The sequence below is a fragment of the Cyprinodon tularosa genome, unplaced genomic scaffold (assembly GCF_016077235.1).
Source record: "Cyprinodon tularosa strain WSP-4 unplaced genomic scaffold, ASM1607723v1 ctg177, whole genome shotgun sequence".
Lineage (NCBI taxonomy): Eukaryota > Metazoa > Chordata > Actinopteri > Cyprinodontiformes > Cyprinodontidae > Cyprinodon > Cyprinodon tularosa.
This window is the reverse complement of record NW_024038589.1, coordinates 1,638,886-1,651,005: the sequence shown is the minus strand read 5'-3', so window position 1 is coordinate 1,651,005 and position 12,120 is coordinate 1,638,886. Positions and strand designations below refer to the sequence as shown.

The 12,120-nt window shown below is 42.6% G+C and overlaps 1 protein-coding gene across 1 annotated transcript; it reads left to right on the top strand.

Annotated features, from left to right (window-relative positions):
- The first annotated feature begins 2,224 nt into the window (after positions 1 to 2,224).
- On the top strand, positions 2,225 to 7,862 carry phlda1 (pleckstrin homology-like domain, family A, member 1). The gene is made up of 2 exons (XM_038281930.1): positions 2,225 to 2,950; positions 7,510 to 7,862. Exon 1 carries the CDS (start codon positions 2,237 to 2,239, stop codon positions 2,909 to 2,911), a length of 675 nt encoding a protein of 224 aa, XP_038137858.1. The 5' UTR covers positions 2,225 to 2,236; the 3' UTR covers positions 2,912 to 2,950; positions 7,510 to 7,862.
- Positions 7,863 to 12,120: the final 4,258 nt, after the last annotated feature.

Here is a 12,120-nt window from a genome sequence, read left to right as displayed (position 1 = left end):
AAAAACTGGAAGAAAAAAAAAGTTGGAGTCAGCGAGGGAGCTGGCTCCCTGGGAGTGGAGAAAGCACCCCAGTCCTTTGCTCCCCATCCCCGAAATCCTCCCTCTGCCTGCTCCTTCACACTGCCACACATGTAGGTTTTTGGGGAGGGGGTCGTTACTGGAGGGCCCCACCCTAATTTTATTTTGCATTTTAGACATTTCCATCTACATCATTTTCACAACACACATCTATGTAGGGCATTTTCTGGGGGGCTGGGGTCAAGGGCACCCGGGGGGGGGCTTATTTTATGGGCCTCACCACGGTCGGCTCCACCCATCCCCTCTTCTATTTAGACATTAAGAGTTCTGGGTTGTCGAATGGGCCTATCTCCCGGAAGGGGGGGTGGACTGTGCTGGACACCCCCTTTTGGTACTCCCAGTTTTAATTACATCTGAGAGCAACACACAACACCACGGCTGCCACCCGGAGTCTGGGGCCTGGAGGAAGAGCGAGCCGCCTGGTCTGTCGTCTTGGCGGGGGGGTGGCTGCGGGGCCTCGGTGGCCTGCTGGTGGCAGGGCTGTTACTTCTGCTCTCCCCAAAGAAGGTTGGAAGGAGGGGTGTGTAGTGGCTGGTTGAAATAGTTTTGGCGGGGTTCTGGTTGGGTGGCCTGCGCGGGATGAATGGATGGGTGAAGCAGGAATGAGATGGGCTGGTGTGGCGGTGTTGCCGCTCCCCTCCCCCCCATCCGGATTTTAGGTTCACTTGTTGGGTCATCCGATAATCCCGGGACCAACCACCGGTGCCGCCGGGTCCTTGGTCCTGGTATTATTGGATGTGAGTGTTATGTGCTAATGTGTGTCCGCGATTTCTCTTTTTTTTCTTCTGTGGTGCGAGAGGGGGCACTAGGGTGGGAAGGCGTGATTGAGACAGTTTATTTATTTATTTATTTTTTCTTTATCTCCCAGGTTGGGGTCTGAACTGCCCCCTCTCCCAAACACATCTCAAGTCTCCGCAAAGTGCGGAGCCCATTCCCCCCGTTCTCCCTCCGCTGGCCGGCGTTGGGGCTCGCCGGCGCACTGGTGGAGCTCGAGGTTTGGGGGTGGATGCCCGGGTGGCTGCTGGCTCATTCCTGGCGGCCTTGCTGGGGCTCCTGTCTGGGGGTCGGGTGCCCCTGGAGCTTCGGATCCCTGGGGCCCAAGGCCGGATTCACTTCAGGGTGGCTGGCTGCCGGCGGAGCCTGCAGACTCGTCCCCGCGGCTCCCCGGGGCGCCGGCATTGCGTTGGATTGGGGATTTCCTCTGGCCTGTCTCTCCTCCTCCCTTGGTGGGGGTCTGATTTCCTCAGCTGGCCCCTCCTTGGTGCCTTCGCTCTGATTGTACTCTGATTGTGGTGATTGTTTTTAACATATCAGTGTGAAAATAATCCAGATTAGGACTTGTATGGATGTAAACAGCACGTTTTAGAGTAGACTAAAAGGACTAAAAGGATTATTTTCCTCCAAGAAGGGTTTCTATGAAAATTAAAAGGCAGGCAATGGCGTACTGGATTACCCATAATTCTAAGTCATATTATAAAAAATAAAATACTCAAATATATCGTTCTTTTAAGATCTTTATTGCGGTTTGAAACATATTATATGAGTGTATTTTTTACCAACCGTTTAATGAATTATACACAGTTATAAAGATAGTAATTAAAAGTACCACTGTCTGCCTTGCTATTGGTGTCGTGTTTAAACGGCTCACCATCCTGTTGAAATTTGCCATGTGTTGGGGTATAAATACGGTCCGGTCATTCAAACTAGTATCAGGTGGGTTTAAGCAAAATTGTTCGCACCATTGCATCTGCAAAGAGACGTCCTAGTCTACATTTGCATAGGGGACCCCCCAGGTGTCAGTGATGGCGCCCCAAAGCAACTGCAGTCTCTGCTCACCAGTATTTACGCCATTGGGCCCCCCCTATTAAAATTCTCTGGCTACGCCTCTGCTCATAGGTTCCACCAGAGGGCGCTGTAGTGCTTTTAAACACATGAGTGTCAGAGTGAGGTTTACATTGGAAATGAAATAAGACAGTAAACATCAGATATATAGTAATAAAAAGCGATCAGAGAGCCTGTGGTGATTATTTTAAACGTATCAGTGAGAAAATAATCCAGATTAGGATTATTATGGATGTAAACAGCGCGTTTTAGAGTAGGCAACTCGATTTAAAGCTCCAAGAAGGGGTTTCTATGAAAGTTAAACATCCCCGCTGCGATGATGGAGGTTTCTCTTTATAGTATTACAGGGAGCATCAGTGACCGGGCTTCAATTACTCTACTCAGGGGGGCGGTGCACTTCTCCAGACCCCTCCCGCCCTCTAAAGCCGCTCCGCAAACAGCGACCAGCAGCAGTCCGGAGCCAGCTGCCTCCCATGCCCGCAGCCTCTCCGGGACACAGCGCCACCGATCAAGCGTGTTGAGGCTGGAAGTGGGAGGAAGCATGCTGGAAAACGGCAGGAAGGTTTATAAGGAGGGTCTGCTGGAGAAGCGGAGCGACGGGCTGCTGCAGCTCTGGAAGAAGAAGCGCTGCGTCCTGACGGAGGACGCCGTGCTGCTGCTGCCGCCCAAGCAGCACGATCACCCGCAGCAGCAGCACGGAGGGGAGCCGGGCAGAGTCAAGGAGCTCCACTTCGCCAACATGAAGACGGTGGACTGCGTGGAGCGGAAGGGAAAGTACGTGTACTTCACCGTGGTCATGGCGGAGGGGAAGGAGATCGACTTCAGGTGCCCGCAGGACGAGGGCTGGAACGCGGAGATCACCCTGCAGATGGTCCAGTACAAGAACCGGCAGGCGATCCTGGCTGTCAAGTCCACCCGGCAGAAGCAGCAGCTGCTGGTGGTGCAGATGCCCGGACACAAGAGCGTCCGGAGCGCGCCGAGCGTGGCGTGACGCGCGGGGCGCCCCGCAGACACCCGCGCGCCTTCAGCGGTAAGATAAGACACGGATTTAATGATGAACTTCTGAAATAAAACATGAAACAATCAGCTGACATATAGTGAATAAGTTGAGTTATATTCAGAAACATGAGCTCCTGATGTTTTGCTGCATAGGACAACTTCCAAATTTACACCATGAGGTGGTGCAGCTTTTTCTGCTCCCCTCTCAGATTTCCACACACGTGGATCACTGTGGGAGCAGCTTCCAGCGCCACATCCATGTGTGAACCCATTCAAACATAAACCTTATTATAGGAACCACATCTGTTCCTGCAGAGGTGGTTTGTGTCTTTACCAGGGGCGACCTAAAAGTGGACGGGGCCCTGAGCAGGAGTTAATTTGTGGTGCCCACTGGCTTATTGTTTGGAGATGTGGCATTTAAGGAAAGTTGTAGAAGCATTAATAGTGATCTAAAGGTGATTTCCCTGAAGATACCAGCTTGCTTTACTCGTGAAATATGCAGCATTTAATATTTTTAATAAAATACAAGATTATTTGGCTTTTATTTTAGGGCTGGGCGATGAGGCTTGAAAATAAAATCTCTGATGTACTTATTGTTTATCCTATTAAATTAATTTCATTTATTTTTCAAATTTATGTTTCATAAGAAAAAAATGCAAAACATTCTTTTTTATTCATCAAATCATTGAGGTGACCTTAATTTAAAGGGCAACCAAAATCAAGCTGTGAAAACTGCTTTAAAAGCATTAAATGTAAACTAGTGCTACAGTATCACTCAGTGCACTAGTTTATAGGGTTTAAGGAGATATCTGAGAACAAAAAGTGTTGAACTGAGTGTCTCTGAGGTATGAAAGCTCAAAGAGTGGATTGATGGGGAAAAAACTTGATTTTTTTTTTTCTTTCCCTCAAAAATTAAAACTTTATCACAAAATAAAATGAAATTAAACAGGCTCATCACTAAACTTTTTGGCAGTCACACAGATTATATTAAAACAGAATAACTATGTTCTTTCATGTAATGCTTCTCACCTCTTAATGACATAAAACCTAAAAGTTACTCCAGCCTCCATGCACTACAATCACAACAAAGCTTTTGCCAATCAGCGGCTCCTCCCTCCCCCTACACATTCGCTGTGCAGCCCCCACGCTGCTGAATGGAGTCTCCTTGATGGAGGTTTAGGGAATAACTAAACGCTCCGCCTTTGAGATGGCCTTCTCTCCACCTGCTGGAACAGGAAGCTGTCGTCACTTTGGTAGCGTCCCTATCAGCGACTGTCGCCATGATACACTGGCTGCTGGAGAACGAACGCTTAAATGTATAGTGGAGGATGTTCTTTTTCCGGGTGGATCATCAAAATAAGTGGTCCTCCTAATTGTCAATCATTCTGGTGAAATGTTTACACAAGGCGCTCTCGTCCCCAATTTCACTTGCCAGTGGTGAAGGAAGAAGGAAGAGACAGAAGGATGACTTTAAATGGAAAACTTACTTGCATGATTTTAATGCAGAGTTAAAGCACATGCTTTTGGACTTTGTGGAACTTGTCTGCTTTCCTAAAAAGCTCTGTAGGCAGGTCCGCTGTCCGCCTCATTCTCATCAGGGCTCTGCAACCAGAGTTTACAGCTGATCTGAGAGGCAGAGAGCAGAGAAACAGGACGAACCTTTAGATCCTTTAACAAGAATCATGAAAATTATGAATTCAGAAGAAAAAAACAAAACATATAAAAATGGTCCCATGTTCATCCTATATTTCCTGTCTTAATTAAAAATTATTTACTCTCCATAGCAGCATCTGTTAATTATTTATTTTTTTAGGTTTTTTTTGGCACTAGTGGCTCTCTTTTTCGACAGTAGAGTGACAAGAAAGGGCGTATGAAAGAGGGGGAGAGACATGTGGCAAAGGATTCGAACTCGGGTCAGCCGCGTCGCTAACCGCTGCTACACCTGCTCGCCCCGCGTCTGTAAATTTTAATCGAAATGTAGAAGTTGTACAGACTTTGACGATGTTTTAAAAGAGCTGTTTCTATCCTATTCAATACAGCTGTTTTTAACATTGTGATAAGTTGTTAAAACATTTGCAATTCTAACAAAATGATTTATTTAGACTATGTGAAATAATATTAGTGTATAAAGTTTTTATTTACTTGTGCGCAACGCATGCGCGGAAGTTACGTCCCGTCCTCCATGCTAACAATAATTTGGTGCTGCCTGAGTGGGAAACGGATCTTTACGCGCCGTAAAAAGCCTTTTTAAGTAATAAACGTAAGTATTTGGTTTCAGATGGGACGTAATTTGGCCAACGCTTCACGGGTAAAATAAAAGTAAAAACTAGATTTTGCGGGAAAAAAAAAATAACGACAAAACTAACTGAAATTTTGATAGAAGAAAGTGCTTCATTTTTGTTTGTGTATTTATCAAAATGCATTAAAGGAATAGTACACCCAAAACATGATTAGCCTTCATTTTCTACTCACCCCCATGCTGAACAACACTCTGGAGTACTTTTTTGATATCTCAAATGCATCTGGAGATCTGGGAGGCTTCTTGCTGTCTGCTGACATTCAAATAATGGAGGTCTATGGCGCTCGAGGCAGAAAGGTCCATAAAAGTCCACAAAAACGTGTCAATATTCCTCCATACTGCTCGTCCAATGTATTCCAAGTTTCCTGAGTGGGTAGCATCCAGAATTTACTCGAAACAAAGTCATTTAGAATGTTTTTAGAGCATAAACAGTAGTGTATAGGATTTCCTGAAAGCGCGCACATGCGCGTTCATGACGCTACGGAAGCCGGCAGACCAAACCAGATGAAAGTGCGCATTCAGCGTCTGCTCTGCCGATAATGCAAGCGTAGAAGAAGAAATGTGCTGTTTACCTGTGCAAAGAAAGAAACAACGAAAGAAAAATGTCTGAGGACTTCAGTGTTGAGGAAGAGCATGAGTTCTTTGCCGAGCTGAATGCGCTGGTTTGGTCTGCCGGCTTCCGTAGCGTCGTGAACGTGCAGGCGCGCGCTTTCAGGAAATCCTATACACTACTGTTTATGCTCTAAAAACATTCTAAATGACTTCGTTTCGAGTAAATTCTGGATGCTACCCACTCAGGACACTTGGAATACATTGGACAAGCAGTATGGAGGAATATTGAAACGTTTTTGTGGACTTTTATGGACCTTTCTGTCTCGGGCGCCATAGACCTCCATTATTTGAATGTCAGCAGACAGCAAGAAGCCTCCCAGATCTCCAGATGCATTTGAGATATCAAAAAAGTACTCCAGAGTGTTGTTCAGCATGGGGGTGAGTAGAAAATGAAGGCTAATCATGTTTTGGGTGTACTATTCCTTTAATATCGGGTCCTGTTACCGGCTGCTGTTTTCGCCTTTTTTTTGCTGTACTGCATCACTCCAGCAGGTGGCAGTAAAGCAGTCAGGTCATTTGTGTTCCTTTTTTATCCATCCATCCATCCATCCATCCATCCATCCATCCATCCATCCATCTTCTCCCTCCTATTCCTTGTCAGGGTCGCGGTGGGGCCGGAGCCTATCTCCAGTCAGTGTGCGAGAGGCGGGGTACATCCTGGACAAGGCAACACAGAGACACACAACCATGCATACACACATATTCACACCTAAGGACAACTTAACCTAACAGTCATGTGTTTGGACTGTGGGAGGAAGTTGGAGTACCCAGAGAGAACCCATGCACAGGGAGAACATGCAAACACCATGCAGAAACAGTGTTAAAAATCATTAAAAGTCATTTAATTATTATTTTAAAAATAAAAATTCATTAAATGTGATTATCATGGCACTTAAAATGCTTTATTTAAAAAAAAATACTATTGTAAAAACAATCTCGTCAGATATGATCGTAAAATCGGAAAAGAAGCTTGAGTCAGAGAAAAGGCTAGAGAATGGGAGAAAATGCTAATTTTGGACTGGAAAACGAGGAATTAGGGACATGGCTGCAGCATATTGATGGTAAAGATGACAGAGGATTTTGTTTTATATGTATATATAATTACAATTATTTTTTAAGAGCATTAAACCAGGAATCAAACTTAGAACCTTCTGTAAGTCGCATTTAAAAATAAAATTATAACTAAAACTAATGAAAACTAAGCACTTAACTAAGTTTTAGTTAAGTATAATTATAATTATAACAGTGTAATTAGATTTTTTTGGCGAACATCACAAAGGATGATTGCGTTTTTAGCTGTTGCCATGCCGACCAATACCCATGTCACCACTTTAAAGTCACAGTTGACCCTGCTATGATGTATTAATCCCATGAAACCAAGAGAGGAGGGAACCTTTGGGCCCCAGCATGACGGGCTAAAGATCAGCTGATCTGTCAGATCGGAAACATGAAAGGTTAGATGTTCAATAATCACGGATGATCTTTCAAAACATACAGGAGCTTTTATTGAACCCCTTCAGGGCTGAAACTGTTTCCTATTTTCACTGTAACCTTCTGCACAACCTCAGTCAGATTGTTTCATTTGTGGTCAATAAGTGTATGGATTTTGTAATAATGGTTAAATGCTCTATAAAACTGCATGATTTTACATTTTCTCTGTAAACTGTTTGCATCTTCAGGTGGATTTGACTCTCAGCCGTGGAAGAATATAAACCCGGGCTTCATCTCCCCCTGCTGCCGCTTCACCGAGCTCTCGTTTTATGTCGTGGTCTCCACACACCAGCCCCCCCACCCACCCACCCACCTCTTTTATTAATACAGTGACTTGCTTCACAAAAGACTGATGGACTAAAAGCATGTGAGAAAACACCTGTATTCTACCGTGCAATGGATTTGTCCCTTATTTATTAGATGTGTGTGTGTATATATCTATTTTTTATAAAAATGTTCTGTCTTTGAATGTCAAAGGTGGGATGTGCTGGAGTGGAACAGGAAGCATTTGGTCGACGTGGAAACGTCTAACAAACCGGAACCTTAAAGGAATAGTACACCCAAAACATGATTAGCCTTCATTTTCTACTCACCTCCATGCTGAACAACACTCTGGAGTACTTTTTTGATATCTCAAATGCATCTGGAGATCTGGGAGACTTCTTGCTGTCTGCTGACATTCAAATAATGGAGGTCTATGGCGCCCGAGACAGAAAGGTCCACAAAAGTCCACAAAAACTTGTCAATATTCCTCCATACTGCTCGTCCAATGTAATCCAAGTGTCCTGAGTGGGTAGCATCCAGAATTTACTCGAAACGAAGTCATTTAGAACGTTTTAGAGCCTAAACAGTAGTGTATAGGATTTCCTAATAGCGCCCCCATGCGCGCTCACGATTCTACGGAAGCCGGCAGACCAAACCAGCGCATTCAGCTCGGCAAAGAACTCATGCTCTTCCTCAACACTGAAGTCCTCAGACATTTTTCTTTCGTTGTTTCTTTCTTTGCACAGGTAAACAGCACATTTCTTCTTCTACGCTTGCATTATCGGCAGACCAGACGCTGAATGCGCACTTCCTTCCGGTTTGGTCTGCCGGCTTCCGTAGAATCGTGAGCGCGCATGGGGGCGCTATTAGGAAATCCTATACACTACTGTTTATGCTCTAAAAACATTCTAAATTACTTCGTTTCGAGTAAATTCTGGATGCTACCCACTCAGGACACTTGGATTACATTGGACGAGCAGTATGGAGGAATATTGACACGTTTTTGTGGACTTTTATGGACCTTTCTGTCTCGGGCGCCATGGACCTCCATTATTTGAATGTCAGCAGACAGCAAGAAGCCTCCCAGATCTCCAGATGCATTTGAGATATCAAAAAAGTACTCCAGAGTGTTGTTCAGCATGGAGGTGAGTAGAAAATGAAGGCTAATCATGTTTTGGGTGTACTATTCCTTTAAGGGGAAGGTTTCTGTAGACGGCTTAAACATTTCTCTACTCCTGCTTTTATTTTCTAACAGAGCCAAAGACTCATTTTATACAGTTCTGTTTCTGTGCAGTGTTTCCTCCCACTACACTAAACATGTATAAATGGAGAACATGAACAATTGGTTTTATATGCTTGATATCTCAGTGTTTCCATCATGTGCTTTAGTTGTTTTTTCCCTCAGTTCTATTTTTGCTGCATTTGTAAATAGAAGGAAACTTGTTTAGAACTCATTCTGGCTTATTAACAGTGAAAGAAACTTATTGTTTGAAAAAAACTGAGCTGCTTCAGAGACATCTTACTGGAAACATAATATATTAGGTTGGATCTTAGTGAAAAAGCTACACTGGAGATGTCACAACTTATAAAATCGGTGCTAAATCATGAGGCTTATTGTGCTTCTGAAAGGATTTCCAGCTACAGTTATTATTTTTATTTTTTGGTGACAAGACAGGCAGGTTTGAATACTAAGAAAGCATGAAGGAAATTTGCTTTGTCAGCTTTTGATGCGTTTGATTTAGTCAGAGAAGTTGGATTTTCATCTTTGTAAATCAGAGGTTTCCATGTAGTTTAAGGTCCAATATAGAAAATGTCCCTTTTTTTTTTTTTTTTAGAATTTAAACGCATTAACTAGACAGATAACTGTTTCCTTTGGATTATTGGAGATAGATAATATAACATAACATACTGTTTTTTTCTTTAATTTGGATCTAAAACAAAGTAAACATATTTTCACCTCTTCACTTTATTAAACTTATTATAGTTTTAGTTTTTCACTAAAAGACTTTCAGGTACAAAAAGTCCTTTCTATCCAAAAGGATGCAGATTTTATTCTTATTTTAAAACCCAATTGTTTAGGACAATTTTCCTACTTATGTACTCCTAGTATCATGACTATAATTCTAGTATTATTATTTTTTTCTTATGAGTACCTAAGCCAGGGGTCTGTGACTATCTGCAGCGTCTACAATGGCTCCTAATAGTGGCTGAAAATGATATATTTTTTTAAACAATATTTAATGGCATTTTCCCAATAGAAACCCCTTAAAATAACTAAAAACAGGTTTTTTAGATCTATTTTTCTTGTCATCAAGTTGGAAATTGTGTATTTTTTTGCTTAAAAGCAAAAAATACATATGTTGGTTATTTAAAATGGCAACAGATTTCCTATAGCAGAAAATTAACAATAATAGTAAGTTGAGTTCTATTAAAAGGTTATGTTATATTGCTGGCTGGAATTGGGGCAAAATGGCTGTTTGGTTGCAGGCCCCTGTCCTAGTCCAAACATGGATCAGAACCAGAATTTATTTAAATTTGCTGCATTACCAAATTTTTTTTTAAGTTTTTCGGTAGGGACAGACAAAAATGGACATGGACAAACTGAACAAAACAGCAGTCTCATGTTTGCGTCACGGTGCAATAGCAACAGCTAATTCGCAGCAAAACATGATGGCCAGTACAGGGGCTTAAAATATTTACTGATAGAAAAATGGAAGTAGAAAACAACAAGAAATGATGAGGCATAGATCTGAAGTGGGAATGAGAATTGGCGATTAGCAAATATAGAAAAAAGTAAAGTTGAAACGTCTTTGGGCGCAGAACGTAGCAGTTTAGCAAGCTAAGCTAACGTACTCCTAGCTTGCATGGTTAGCTTACCAACTGTTTTTTTATTTTTTTGAGATCAGTCTAATAAAGGTTTTCTGGTATGGGATATTTTAAAAAGCACTCTAAAGTCATAATTCATCTCTGGACAGTGCAATGTTTCTCATTGCGGTGATCTCCAAATCCAAAATGGCCGCTTATTTGAACACAGATTACCTGTATCTGTTGGGATATATGTCCTAATTCAAAGTATTATTCTACAACTTTTTTTCAACAGTGCCGCTAGGGCGTGTTGTTAAAATTCCCTGTTAAATATTAGCTGATACCGCTAATGGTAGCGTACATTAGCATATAGGGACTACATTAGCATTTAACGATAGCTATGCTAGCATAGCATTAAACATGGAGCTGGTTTGCATTCCCAGAATTAGGTTCACCAAAGATACTGCCAAGCTAGTGACTATTTAGCTAGCAGATGGCAAAATCTCCTAATTATCATGTAAAATCATGTCGCTATCACACCACTGGTGTCACAGATTAATTAAAGATTGTATTGAAAGCTCTACAAATTAGCTTATTGATCAAAATACACCACTATAGTTTAAAAGCTTGTGTTTTATAAATTTTATTTTCAGCTATCCTTTGCTAGTGTATATTAATTTCCTGGAGACGCTCAGCTAATCCCTGTTCATTCTTTCTAATTAGATCCAGACCACTTGCGTATGACTGTGTAAGAATAAGGAAGGAAACCAATATGTATCTCAATTAGTCACTGTTGCAGCTCAGTTTGTGTCTTTGTAATAAAAATATGAATCTGCTTTACATATTGAAGCTATTAAAAGGTGTTGATGGGAAAGGAAACATAATAATCCTAGTGAATGTGGTGATGTAGAGCAACGTTCATCGACACATGTCTTGTGTTGCACCAGGACGTGCTGTATTTCACTGTGGCTTCTGAGGTTTCCTTTTCTGCGTGGAGGTTTTTCCCAACACTTGCCTTTGTATCACAGTTGATCCAACACATGCCTCTGTGTTGCTGTCATCTCCCACACAGGGCCATAGCGGTGCCCTTTATCTATCACGGCCGGCGTGATGCTTCTCCAACATGCCTTCCTGTTTTCATCATTCCACTGTCCAATTTCTTATTCCCACAGAGTTTTATTTTCATACCTCAAAAAGATACATTCCATTAAAAAAACAAAGAAAAAAAAAATCCCTGCCTGGCGTCTTGTGTGGTTTCTTTTTTTTTAATGGACCCCGGGGCTCAGTGGGGTCACTTTAACGACCCGTTTAAGAGTCTCCCGCCTCAGTCGGTCTCCAGCCTTTCAATCCTTTACAGCCGTTTCACCTCTCACCCCGTGTTTCCTGGTCTAAATGTAGCAAGAGAGTTGGGTTTCACTGCCAGTTGCTGCCGCTTAGACAAACTGCAAGTGAGTAAAGTGAACTGTGCGCGTGGCTGCGGCCGCTCTGTTGTCTAAGACCCTTCTAATTCATCATGATTTCATCCATGGTGAGCTTTGTGCTGCTACAGCAAATTGTTGCTGAAAATCAATATCTGGATTTCACTTTCATCTACTACACTTGTAGAAAATTGAAGAACCAACAGTAATGGGTGTTTACGTTGACCTCACACAGGTCAATTGATCTGTAGCGTAGAAATGAGACAGCACTGAATGCATGCAAAAGCAAGATATGAGCAAGTATAAAATAGT